The following is a 13427-nucleotide window of genomic DNA, read 5'->3' as shown; positions in this document are numbered from 1 at the left end:
CTTCCTCACTAAGCTTAGTCATTTCTAGCTTTCGATTTAGAACAAGAGACATGCAACTCCTCCTTTCCTTAAACACTTAGAGGCCACTGTAGGGTTATTAATTGGCCTAATCTCAATATTGTCATGTCTCAGGGAGTAGGGAGGCCCGGGGAGAGGGAGAGAGACGGGGAAATCGCTGGTGGGTGGAGCAGTCAGAACACACACAACATTTATTGGTTAAGTTCGCTGTCTTATAAGGCCACTGTCTTATATGGCGCAGTTCATGGTGCCCCAAAACAATTACAACAGTTTAACATCAAAGATCACTGATCACAGATCACCATAACAGATATAATAATAATGAAAACGTTTGAAATATTGCGAGAATTACCAAATTGTGACACAGAGACACAAAGTGAGCACATGCTGCTGGAAAATGGTGCCAATAGACTTGACACAGGGTTGCCACAAACCTTCAATTTGTTTAAAAAACAAAACAAAAAACAGCAGTATCTGCAAAGCTCAATAAAATGAGATATACCTGTACAATATCAACACTGCATGCCCTATCAGTTTTGGTGAGGGAAATAGATGCTTTTGGCAGAAGTTCAGGATTTTCAGATTGCTTAGCTGTCAGAATGGAAACAGGCGCAGGGCCAGTGGTGTGCTGGAGCCAGCTCACACAGGCTCATGAGAGCAATCTTGTGCATCTTTCCCCAAATCCACGGTTATGGTGGTAGCTTGAAATTAACCACAGTGGGAGTATTTACACCATGGAAATCAGCCAACACTACAAATTAAGGCTATTTTTTCTCTAGAAGTGAGTTTGTAAATACGTACCAGCATATCAATAATGCAGGCAGAAAATAGCTGGGCACTCCACAAAGCAGAATAAAAAGCAGCTATACAATGGATGGAGCCCTGGTGGCGCAGTTGTTAAGAGCTCCGCTGCTAACCAAAAGGTCAGCAGTTCGAATCTACTGGCTGCTCCTTGGAAACTTTATGGGGCAGGTCTACTCTGTCCTATAGGGTCACTCTGAGTCAGAATTGATTCAATGGCAACGGGTGGTGGTGGTGTACAATGGATAAAGGTCCCTAGGTGGCACAAACAGTTTGCACTTGACTAGTACTCTAAAGGTTGGTGGTACGAATCCACCCAGCGGTGCCACGGAGAAAAGGCCTAGTGAGCTATTTTATAAAGATTATAGCCAATAAAACCCTATGAAGCAGCTCTACTTTGTAAAACATAGGGTCACCTTGGGTCGGAATCAACTTGAGAGCAATGGGTATGGATAAATGGATGTATGTATGCACAGTGGACTGGATGGCAGGGACTGTGTACCCTGTCAGAGAGTCACATGGAAATATTTGGAAACAAATCTCTGTCATGTATGCCAGGGATTATCAGCTTATTAATTTTCATATTACTACATGCTCTTCTCATAACGTGATCTTCTACAAAAACCTTGAAATTTATAAACTCCATAAATGCACTTAGATTAAATAAACAGAAATAAACGAATCAATGCCAATAATGATTTTCTGAAAATTTCTGAATGTCATATGTAAACTGGTAGCACAGGCTGTGATATACAAATGGTAGCCTTTAAATCATAACATTTGCCTCTGCCTCCTAATTTAAGTACAAATTAGGTAGAAATAGGTCTGTTATATCAACCAGTTACTTATTATAAGAGATTTAATAACTATAACATGCAATTATGAAGTACCCCCTCCGGCATGGGTTCTCCTCCATCTTCCCTTTCTTTGGAGGGAAATCTCAGTGCAAAGTGTGTGAAACAAAAAATGAAAAGCTACTGAAAACAAAAAGTAAGACAATTTAAAGAAGCTAAATCAAATATTATTGTTCTGTTTGGAACTCATAAAATGCCATTTCATAATGCTACTTCACTTACAGAAGAGTAGTATATCAAAACTATTTCATTGATTGAACAAAAAAATGCTTTGTACTGTTTTATTTAAAAACATATTCTCGTCTTCTCAATAAATGGTGCTGGGACAACTGGATATCTATATGCAAAAAAAAGAAGTTAAACCCATAACTCATGTCATACAAAAATTAACTCAAAATGGACCAACAATCTAAGTACAAAAACTAAAACATAAGACTCCTAGAAAAAAACATAGGGGTAAGGCTTCTATGTTTTGGACCTTGTATTTGGCAATGGATTCTTAGATATGACAGCAAAAACACGGGTAACGAAAGAAAAAATAGATAAAACTGGACTTCATCAAAATAAAAAAGAATAGAAAACTTTTGTGTATCAAGGACATTATCAAGAATGTTACAAAACATTCTAAAGAATGGGAGAATACAATGAAGTATCATTTCATTCCCTCTAGGATGGCTAAGATTAAAAAAAAAGAAAAAAAAAAAAACCAGAAAATAACAAATGTTGCAATGATGTGAGGAAATTGGAACTCTTATCCGTTGCTGGTGGGAATGCAAAATGGTAAAGCTATTGTGGAAAACAGTGTGGCGGTTCCTCAAAAGACTAAAAATACAACTAACATATGACTCAGCAATTCCACTCCTATGTATATACCCAGAAGACTTGAAAGCAGAGACTCAGAGACTTACACACCAATTTCATTGCAGCACTATTCACAATAGCCAAAAGGTGGAAACAACCTAAATGCGCATCAACTGATGAATGAATGAAGAAAATGTGGTACATACAATGGAAAAGTACTCGGGCAGTAGAAGAAATGAAGTCTTCACAACATGTTACAATATGGATGGAGCTTGAAAACATTATGCTGAGTGAAATAAGTCAACCACAAAAGGATAAATATTGCATGCCCTCATTTATATAAAAAGACAAAAAAAGGCAAATGTATAGAGATCAAAGTTTATTAATGGTTACCAGGGGTGTGATGGAGGGAAAAAGAGGAGGGTTAATGATGACAGAAAAGTTGCATTGATTAAGGGTAGGGTTGCACAGCCAGTTACTATAATTGCTGTTAATACGCTGCACACCTGTAAAAAGTTGAACTAGCAAAAGTTGTGTGATAGATATATTTACAACACCAACAAAAGAAAAAAAAAGAAGAGTAGCTGCTGACGCTACTTATGTACAACCAAAAACCTAATGGGATTTGGTTCCTTGGTCTGGAGGTTGAGGGTCATGGTTTCATGAGACATCCCAATTAATTGGCCTAATAACATGTTTGGTGCTTCTGTTCTGCATCCTATTCATTGGGTATACCTGGAGTCTTAAAAGCTTCCAAGCCATCCAAGACATGGCAATTAGTCTCTATTCGCCTGGAGTAACAGAGAAAGAATGAGTCAGGAATAGGAGGAGGATGTGGAATGTGTGGCTAATTGCCTCCATAAACAACTGCCTCCTTTGCCATAAAACCAGAAGAACTAGATGATGCCTGGTTACCATTACTGAATGTTTTGAGAAGAATCCTGATCAAAAGCGGGAAAATGCAGAACAGAATTTAAAATTCTCATGTACCCTAGACTTTCTGGAGCCAAGGAGGGTGGATGAAGCCCTGAAACTACTGTTCTAAGATAATCTTTGAAACTTAAACCAAAAATATTCCTCAAGGTCTTCTTAAAACCAACCAACAGTTTAGCTTAACTAGTAAAAAAGCTCTTCGTTGAGCGTTATGCTCTTTTAAGAACTATCTATATGGGATCAAAGAGACAAGAATAATTTGAAGGATAGGAATTTTAGGGGGGGACTGAGTTTATGTTAATGGGTAGGAACAATTCAGTAAAGGAGGGTAAAAATGTTTTCCCAATTTGAAGAATGTAATCAATGTTACTGAACTGTACGTGTAGAAATGGTTGAATTGCTGCATGTTTTCCTGTACATATTCTCAACAACAAAATAAATTTAAAAAATAAAAATGTTCCAAAAAAATGGGAGAAAATATTTGGAAATCATGTATCTGAAAAGTGTTTAATATCCAGAATATAAAGAACTCCTTTGATTCAACAACAAAAAGACAAAAAACCCAATTTAAAAAATGGGCAAAGGACTTGAATAGACATTTCTTCAAGATATACAAATGACCAATAAGTACACGAAAAGATGTTCAACATCATTAGTCATTAGGAAAATGCAAATCAAAAACACAATGAGATACCACTTCATACCCACTAGGGTGGCTGTTATTAAAAAAAAGAAAGAAAAACAAGAAATGTTGGCCAGGATGCGGAGAAATTGAAACCCTTATCATTGTTAGTAGGAATGTACAAAAGTGCAGCCATTGTGGAAAACAGTTTGGCACTTCTTCAAAAAGTTAAACATAGAATTACCATATAGCCCTACTTGACTATATTTCACTCCTGGGTATATACTCAAAAGAATGGAAAGAATTGAGAGCAGTGACTCAAAAAGATACTTGTGCACCAATGTTTACTGTAGCATTATTCACAAAAGCCAAAATATGAAAATAACTAAGTATCCATCAACAGATAAATGAATAAAAAATGGAATATACATACAATGTAATACTCTGTCATAAAAAGGAATGAAGTTCTAACATATGGTATGACATGGATGAACCCTGAAAACATTAGGCTAAGTGAAACAAGTCAGACAGAAAAGGACAAATATTGTATGATGACACTTATATGACATACCTAGAACAGGCAAACACATAGAAACAGAAAGTAGATTAGTGGTTACCATGAGCTGGGGGTAGGAGGTATGGGTACAGAGTTTCTGTTTGGGGTGATGAAAAAGTTTTGGAAAAAAATAGTGGTAATGGTTGCACAACATTGTGAATATAATTAATACCACTGAATTACACACATAAATCAAAACCAAGCCCGCTGCCGTTGAGTCGATTCCAACACATACAGACCCTATAGGACAGAGTAGAACTGTCCCACAGGGTCTCCAAGGAGCATCTGCTGGATTCGAACTGCCAACCTTTTGGTTAGCAGGCAAACTCTTAATCACTGTGCCACCAGGGCTCCTAGACACATTAAAAGTAGTTAAAACGGCAAATTTTATGTTATATACATTTTACCACGATAAAACTTTTTAAATGGATATTTACAACGATGACCCTGAAATACTGTAAGATAGACTACAGAATAATAAAACTGAGTATGAGTAATTATAAAAATGAAAAAGATATATTCCTGTTACTTTTTAATATTCATTTTATAAATTAATTATCCTATTAATTTCCTAATTTCATTAAATAAGGGACAACCACATCTATTTTTTTTTATGTCAATTAAAATATAATCCTACAGGCATTCAGTGGGTACCTCTCTACCCTTGGATTCAACTTAGCTCTGCATCCTACAATCCTGATATGCTACTTATTACAAAATCAGACTTTTAGGGTTCGAATGGACCTCTTCTCATCCATTTTAATGATAAAGCAACTAAGGTCCAGAGAGGTTTCGTAGCTTTTCCATTCACTAAAACTTAATGAATTCAGAATCAAAAGTGCCAGGTTCAAGTTCTAGCATTACCACTTATTATGCAATCTTGAATAATTTAACATTCATAATTCTCAATTTCCCTATTTGTAAAATTGGAATAGTATTACAGCAAAACCTCCAAAAGCCAGAACCTGTGTAAGACAGAAGTCTGTCAGAGAAGGAAAACTCAAATATTTTCCACTAGAACAAGCGATAGAAAAGTGGTAAGACTGCAACCAGTCAAAGGCAAAAAAACTTGTGAGACCCAGAAAAACAAGGGAGTCCTATTGAGTTCTGGCTCTCACAGATTTCACTGTATATCATTCACAAGGTTTTAATGGGATATGCCATAGATTATAGAGCACTGTTATGGATTGAATTGTGTCCCCCAACCATGATGAAAAATCCAAACCCACTGCCATCCAGTTGAAACTGACACAGAGCGACCCTACAGGACAGAGCAGAACTGCTCCATGGGGTTTCCAAGCCTGTAAATCTTTATGGAAGCAGATTACCACATCTTTCTCCCATGGCAGCTGGTGGGTTCAAACTACCAACCTTTTGGTTAGCAGCTGAGCACTTTAACCACTGTGCCACCAGGGCCCCCAACAATAGGTGTTGTAAGTCCTAACCTCTGTACCTGTGGAAGGAGTCCCTCGGTGGTGCAAACTGTTAAGTGCTCGACCACTAGCCGAAAAGATGGCAACTGGAACCCACCCAGAGGCACCTAGACAGACAGACCTGGCAATCTGCTTCCAAAAGGTCACAGCCTTGAAAACCCTATGGAGCAGTTTTATTCTAACACGTGGGGTTGCCGTGAGTCAGAATCTACTTGATGGCAACTAACAACAACATACCTGATGGATGTAATACCATTTGGGAATAGGGTTTTCTTTGTTATGTTAATAAAGCCGTATCTGAGTAGCCTGTGTTATAAGCCAATCACTTTTGAGATATAAAAGAGCATATTAGGTGCACAAGGAAGCACAAATGGGGAAAGACTGATGCCACATGGTGATCACCAAAGAACCTACGAAAAGGAACTGAAAGAGACAAAAATTTTCCCCCAGAGCAGACAGAGCCTTCTCCTAGAGACAGTGCCCTGGATCTGGATTTCTAGTCTCCTAAACTGAGAGAAAATAAATTTTTGTTCACTAAAGCCATCCATTTGTGGCATTTCTGTTACAGCAGCACTAAAAAACTAAGACAACCACCACATAACTATAATTATGTACATGACATAAAAAATTTGCACAAACCTTCTGAAGTTCATCAAGTAACAGATTTTTCACATGTTGTACTGAGGCTAAACGTGTATTCACTCTTACAGTTGTGAAGGATGGAGGGTGTGACAGGTGATTTAACAGAGTTTGAAACTTTCTTTCAGCTTCTTGTTTACCTAAAGAAGTTACAACCTGAAAAAAACAAGTTAATGTTTCGATTTTACTCTATAAATTTAACATATTAAGCAAATTACATTTATACATTTGTTTCATCTAATGAAACATCTTTCAGCATTTGTTCAGTTCCATTTCATTTTGTTGTACTGCCTGTGTTATTAAAACTAAGAGAATGGTAATTCTTGCGCAAAATTGGCCTAACAAAATGCCTTAACATAAAGGGCTTAGAAAAAATGTCTCAACTTCACATTATTAACGTTTTGAGTATATTAATATCTCCTACACTTATTAATGTAAATTCAGGATTTTATTCTACTTGTAATGCATTATTAACTGTTGCATCATTTCTGTATGACTATTTATTTGCTAACCTCATATCCTGGAGTGAATTGGCTAATAGCCTTCTAAACACCAATGTTTGAAGAATAAGTAATGCTGATACTCACTTTCATCCAAAGATCCCCCAGGGCATCATCTTTTTAATATGGTATTATTAAATGTAACCAAATAGATACAGTCCGAAAAGATGGGTAGCAAAGATACCTGTCAGAAATGAAGCTATAAAGACTCATGTAACCACGTTCCCTCATAATTAACTGAAGCTTTTCAAGAGACACATATGTGCCCCCTTTTTGTCATCTTTCACAATATCCTGCATGGCAGAATCTTCATGAACCACTTGCCATACTACTAATCCACCAGCCTACAAATGTTAGTACTTTCTCAAGGGTTAGTTTGATTTTATTAAAACTGAATATTCCTTTCCCTTTGATAACTTTTATAAAGGGATGGCTTTTCTTTTGCAGATCATAAAGTTGGCACAGGTAATGTCAAAAAAAAGATATTTGAATTTTCTTTTATAAAATTATGCTCATCATTTTAAAAATTGCTCAATGTCCTACGGCTCTTAATATGCTCCTAATATTTTAAATCTCTTGAAACCAAGAGATATTTTCTTTCTTCCACAGTTTCCTCCCTCAAATATATTTAAATCATTAACATAATCTTTGGAAATAAAATGTAGAAATCAAATCTAAAGGTCATGGCTTCAGTAACATCTTCAAAAATAAATAATGTTTAAGCAATTTTATTAGAAAACCAAAAATGTGAACAAAAGAAAGTTGCCTAGAGGCAGCGTGGTAAAATGGAAAAGAGCACAGGCTCTGCAATGGAAGAGAATCAACACTCACTAAAGACTTCAATACACACTGAGCACGGCCGTAGCAAACAATCAACATTGTTAAGGATTTACTATGAGCTAGGAACCGTGCCAGCGCTTCCACTTATGTTTAACACCCTAAAACAACCTTGTATTGTTAACCATTCCCATTTTTACAGAATAGGAAACAAGGGGCAGCGATGGGGACAAAACTTTTATCAAAAGATTGTAAAATGTAAATACCTGCAAATCACTTAGCACAACTGATGGCATTTAAAAGGCACTCAACAAACGATAGTATTCCTTCCACAAGAGTGCCAGAGCAAGCGATCTAAGAAGCAAGTGTATCTTCTTAACTGAACTTTAGTTCTCAAGGACTTATTTTTGCCACCCTTCAGTGCCATATCTACTGCCAAACACATGACCCATTTTTTTCCTTCTTTCTCGTTCCTGAGTGTTAAAAGTTATACCCTATTCACCTTTTATCTCACTAAGCATTACTTAATGAAATACCTGTATAAAGACACTAGGAGTCCCTGGGTGGTGCAAATGGAAAGGTTGGTGGTTCAAACCAACCCAGAGGTACTTCGAAATCGGTTCCTTTTTTACATTCTAATAGACAAATGTTAAAAAATAACGGCTGTAAAGATTACTTTTTAGATTGTTTTCTACTTCTCGAGAATGTAAATATTTGCATTTTTGCAAATCATCATTTAACATCTTTATTATCTGACCTACCTCCTTATTCATAAAGCCCTCCTTGAGATAGTTTTCAACCTCAGGTCTCAACGATATTTTAGGGAAAACAGACATTTTTCCTATTGTTTGTTTCCTCCAAGACAAATGCTGGAATGCTGTGGGTTTCTTTCCAAACTACAGCGAGCAGTGTCTTGACAAATAAATGGCCAACCACAAAGTGCCAGGACGACCAGAGAGGCCCAATAAAATATGCTGATCATGCGGAGTTAAATTTGGAAATGCGAAGGCACATCCACGCTTTCGAGCTTAGCCAGTTTTACAAGCTGCTTCCTGGCCTCCACCACACCGTCCTTCGTCCTCCTTTAGCGACGCTCACGGAAATCACTGTGAGCCAATGCCACTCACGTTGCAAAAGAGAACCAAATGAAAAGGCTTCACAAGCGAATCCGTAGAGAACTGGGCAGATAGTGAAAACCGACTCGGCACCGGCTCTCTCGGAAACTCAATCTCAGGCCCTAATTTCCAAACCGGCGCCCCAACTCCCCCGCAGGGATCTACTTCCGGAATGACTCACTTCCGGTATCCGGGGCACCACCCCCCCGTCTAGGTCCCCCAATCCGTAGCCGGAAATCGCCATGACGTCTTGTCTCCTGAGGTTCCGAAACCTGTGGGAGGTACACCTCCTAGTATAGGGCGGGAGGTGTGTGGGACCTTTACGTGGGAGAGGCGGCTGCAGGCGTGAGCTACAAGAACTAGCGATTGGGAGCGGAGGGGCGGGGTGGGTGTGAAACGGAAATAGTGTGGGTTGAGTCTAAGATATTACTGGCCTGAATGAGGTGAGCCGCCAAATTAGTGTCGTGCTGGGTGACTTCCAAGTAAACCATGAGGCCAAAGACTTTATCAGCCACCCTTTGATTTCATGATACATACAAATTTGATTTCATGATAGATACAATTCTGACTTACTTTGTGAATGAACAACACAGGCTTAAATCCGTCCCTGGCTTATCTAGAAAATTTAACTTTCCCACCTCTAGCTTGTCCAAACACTGAAAAAGAAGGATTTTCATGGTTCGTTTTAGAAAATTAAGGTGAAACTCCATCTCTCACTCTGAATATTTTTCCTCATCTGTAACATAGATTGTGCCAAGGCTCTCCCAAGCTCAGAGGCTGTCAGCCTTATAACTGTAAATATATCTGTAAGTTTTCCGTTTTACCTGCGTATTGGTGGCTATTAACGCCATTAACACAGCTTTCAAAAATATGAGTTGTGTTGTTCAGATTGCTTATAAATGATAAGGCTGCCTAAAGAAACTCGTGATTAGATTTGAAACATGAAGAGTCTAAGAACTAAGGTTAAAAAAAACAACTAAACCCGTTGCGTAGCTTCTGACTCATAGTGACCCTATAAGACAGAGTAAAACTGCCCCATAGGGTTTCCAGGGCTATAATCTTTAAGATTGCCACATCTTTCTCCCACAGAGCGGCTGATGGGTTCCAACTGCCCACTTTTCAGTTAACAGTTGAGCGTTTTAACCATTGCACCACCAGGTTTCCTTGGACTGAGGTTAGTAAGGAACAAACTACATAGGTTCTGGAAAAGAAAATGGTTGTGATTGATGAGTGTGGAGTTTAGCAGAATTCTTGGGAGATCCAGATCTTTGTAATGGTTAAGAATATGACCTTTGGTGCTAGGCTGCTGTAGTTCAAATTCCAGTTCTTGCACCTCAAGCAATAAGTTTTTTGGTACAGTTCCCTCAAGCAAATTACTTAAGCAATTCTCTCATCTGTTAACTGTACCAAAAAACTTAATTTGCTTGAGGTGCAAGAACTGGAAATTGATTAGTTTTACTAATAAAAAAAAATTGTTTTCAGTTTTAACAAGAACTAAAATAAGTTATTAACAAATATTTGATAGTAGTTTTTAATCCATGTGTAGAATGAATGGCTATAGAAGAGTGGAAGGTCATTCAGGTAGGAAAAACTAAAGGGACCCAAATTCTGATACGTCAAGGGCTGTCTTTTCTATAGATGTGGGAGTCTGCTTCTGTAGAGATTTACAGCCTTGGAAACCCTATGGGATCCTTATGAGTCAGAATCGACTCCACAGCAGTGGGTTTGGTTTTTTAACTTTTCTATCTAGAGGAGTGAAGATTTCAGGTGTTTAAATGAAGTGTCATGGAAATCTGTTTAAGAGTTTCCACCCTAAGGACTGTAGCAAACGAAGGTACAGCTGTTTCTAAACTACTTTTTAGAGAACATTTCCAGGGAGAGAACCTGCAAATTCAGGAAAATGGATAAGCTTCAAATCTCTCCTGTGATTGGACAATATACCATTGACTGAGTAAGGACAGAGAATCAGCAGAGCCCCTAAGGATTACATGTGTTCATATGAATGCTTTGAGCCATCTATCAGGGAGAAACGTGTCATATGTGAGAAAGCTGGTCATTTTGAGAGCTAAGTACAGAATTATGACCAAAGTTACAGAATTAAGAGCATTTTAAACTGGTAGATGTTTTGCAACTTAGGATAATATGGCTTCTCTTTATAACTATAAATAACTTCATCAGAGTTACCAACATACTCTTCCTCCAGACAAGGATATTAAATTACTTTTGTATACGTACTACGCCACCGGACTCCTTTTCCTCTTATGGGAGGTTAAAACTTGTCTTTAATATCAGCAAATTGCAGCAAATTACTTCACATCTAAGTCTCAAAGGGTCTTCGAACCACAGCATTGGGAGGACATCATAAACCATATACTTCTCTTTGTACAGGTAGTGAAACAGTTTGGAATGTTAAAAGGCCACGCTGCCAGGGTTAAAATCCTACAGCCTGACTTAAAAGTCTTTAGTCTTTTTAGTTAGGCTGGCTCCTTCAATTAAACTGGCTTCAAGGGCACTCTTGATTTCCTTTCATCCCAGGCTTTGAAGCTTTTGATTTTAATTTGTGAGAACATAACCATGGAAACGAAAATGAAATTGAAACGATGCAGAAAACTGGCTTAAATATACGCGTATTTGGGATGCATGGACATATGCAATCCTTGACAAAAATTTGGGGGTCTTAATCTATACGGTCGCTGAGTCCGAATCGACAACTCTGTGGCTACAGCCATTCCATGGCTCATCTCCCAACCAATTATATTTAGAATTAAGAATCAGGGTAGTACCCCAAAGCTGCCTGCCTACACAAGGTAACAGAAAGAGATAAGTTGTGAGAGAAACACTCCTCAATTCTCTGCAGCAAAAAAGCGCAAACAGTAGTTGCTCAGTTGGAGAAAGTACGGTCTTTCCCCGCCCTTAGCGACCAGGAATGCACTTGCCAGATAGCGGACTCAAGAAAGGGAAGCTCGCAAAGGCGTCTGAACACTAACACTACCAAAAGCGCTCACGGAGGTATCACCACCCGACCCTCTCCAACTCGCCAACCTTCCAGACGCCAGGCAATTTGGAGCCCGCCCACCGGAAGTGAAACCGGAGAAAGCGCCACGTGGAAAGCGTGAGCTGATGTAAGCGCGCCGACGTAAGGAGTCGTTCTTCCGGCGATGGGTGGTCCTGGGATCGGGAGGGGAGGCGGAGCGGAGGCGTGGCTTCGGCCTGGTTGCGGCCCTGTTGGGTAGGTGGGTTCAGACCGACGGGACTACGGGTCGGCGTTAGGTTCAGCAGTCTCGAAACAAAGGGCTATCCGGTAGGGACTCGGCGCAGTACCTGCTGACGGGTAGCTAAGTGGTTTGTCGAGGCGTCTGGGCCAGCCAGTGCTCTCGCCCCGGAATTCTCAATCGGCTTTCCCTCGGTTCCTCACAGCTAGCGGCGCGGTGGGGGCCCCGGCGCAGCGGCACCTGCTGCTGAGGGACCCCGCGGCCCGCCCAGGTGCTTATGATGGGGCTGATCTTCGCTAAACTGTGGAGCCTCTTCTGTAACCAAGGTGAGAAGGATGGAGCTGCGTAGCGGCTCGAATCCGAGCAAGCGGGTCCTTCTCCCGAAGGGTAACAGCCAGAGGAAGGGCTGTCGGTGGACAGAAGCGTTCTGAGACGCAGAGAAGTGACCTAGTCAAGGGATGGGTAGAAACTCTGTTTTAGAGTGCGAGAATATGCAGGGGAGACGTAATGTGTAGGAAAAGTGAGGAGTCTGAACTAAGAAATTTTGGATTTTGGCCAAGCAAAGCGGAAAACCCCTTAGAGGCATTTTCGAGGGCCTTTTGCGTCTTTAATTAATCATCTTTTGTCTGTATCTTGCCTCAGAATAAGTGTCCGCCCAGGAACCTTGTCAACTTTTTAAACTAGTGTTGCTTTGTTTTCCGCTCTGCCCCTAAGCCTTTGCGCCTTCACGGTCTCTTTGATTTCGTGGTCTCTTGACTTCTCGTGCTCTCTAGGACTTGGCGATGCGTTGTTTTGTTCAGATATACAGGTATCCAAAAATCTTCCTTCTAAACTCTTCATTCCCTTCTTAGATGTTAGAAAACTAAATGGTTTCGGTTCTGTGTGGGATATTACGTGTCCGTAATTAGTCTACAACAGGTTACTGAGATATCTAGAAGTGGCAAGTCAAAAGGGACAAGAAGTTGCAAAACCTGTTCTGAGTCAGGGAGAAGATGTGATGTCTTTTGACGAGATAAAAAAGCCACACCATCCTCCCTTCGGGAGCAAGGAGAATGAAGAGAACAGGATACGAGGAAAAGATTAGTCCGAAGGACTAATGGTCCACAGCTACCAAGGCCTCCACTGGACTGAGTCCAGTACAGCTAGATGGTGCCCGGCTACCACCA

General features: G+C 39.7%; 2 protein-coding genes across 7 annotated transcripts in view; one reads left to right on the top strand and one right to left on the bottom strand.

Annotated features, from left to right (window-relative positions):
- Positions 1-9226, bottom strand: part of NSUN6 (NOP2/Sun RNA methyltransferase 6) — a 71222-nt gene extending 61996 nt beyond the window's left edge. For 2 of the 4 annotated variants that reach the window (XM_004380545.2, XM_023735066.1), the window contains exons 1-2: positions 8696-9226; positions 6658-6813 (exon numbers count right to left, since the gene is read on the bottom strand). In XM_004380545.2, coding sequence (XP_004380602.1) covers positions 6658-6813; positions 8696-8770 — 231 coding nt within the window. In that variant the 5' untranslated portion in view covers positions 8771-9226. Of the gene's footprint in view, positions 1-6657 lie in introns of all 4 variants that reach the window. The other 2 variants (XM_023735069.1, XM_023735068.1) reach the window with 1 other exon arrangement.
- Positions 9227-12280: 3054 nt separating this feature from the next.
- The window catches only part of ARL5B (ADP ribosylation factor like GTPase 5B), a 37711-nt gene continuing 36564 nt past the window's right edge, over positions 12281-13427 (top strand). For all 3 annotated transcript variants that reach the window (XM_004380544.2, XM_023735063.1, XM_023735060.1), the window contains exon 1: positions 12281-12587. In XM_004380544.2, the coding sequence (XP_004380601.1) occupies positions 12539-12587 (49 nt within the window). In that variant the 5' untranslated portion in view covers positions 12281-12538. The remainder of the gene's footprint in view (positions 12588-13427) is intronic.

This window comes from Trichechus manatus, unplaced genomic scaffold (assembly GCF_000243295.1).
Source record: "Trichechus manatus latirostris isolate Lorelei unplaced genomic scaffold, TriManLat1.0 scaffold00075, whole genome shotgun sequence".
In the NCBI taxonomy this organism is placed as follows: Eukaryota; Metazoa; Chordata; class Mammalia; order Sirenia; family Trichechidae; genus Trichechus; species Trichechus manatus.
Note: the sequence above shows the minus strand (reverse complement) of the source record. Positions and strands in the feature narration are given on the sequence as shown.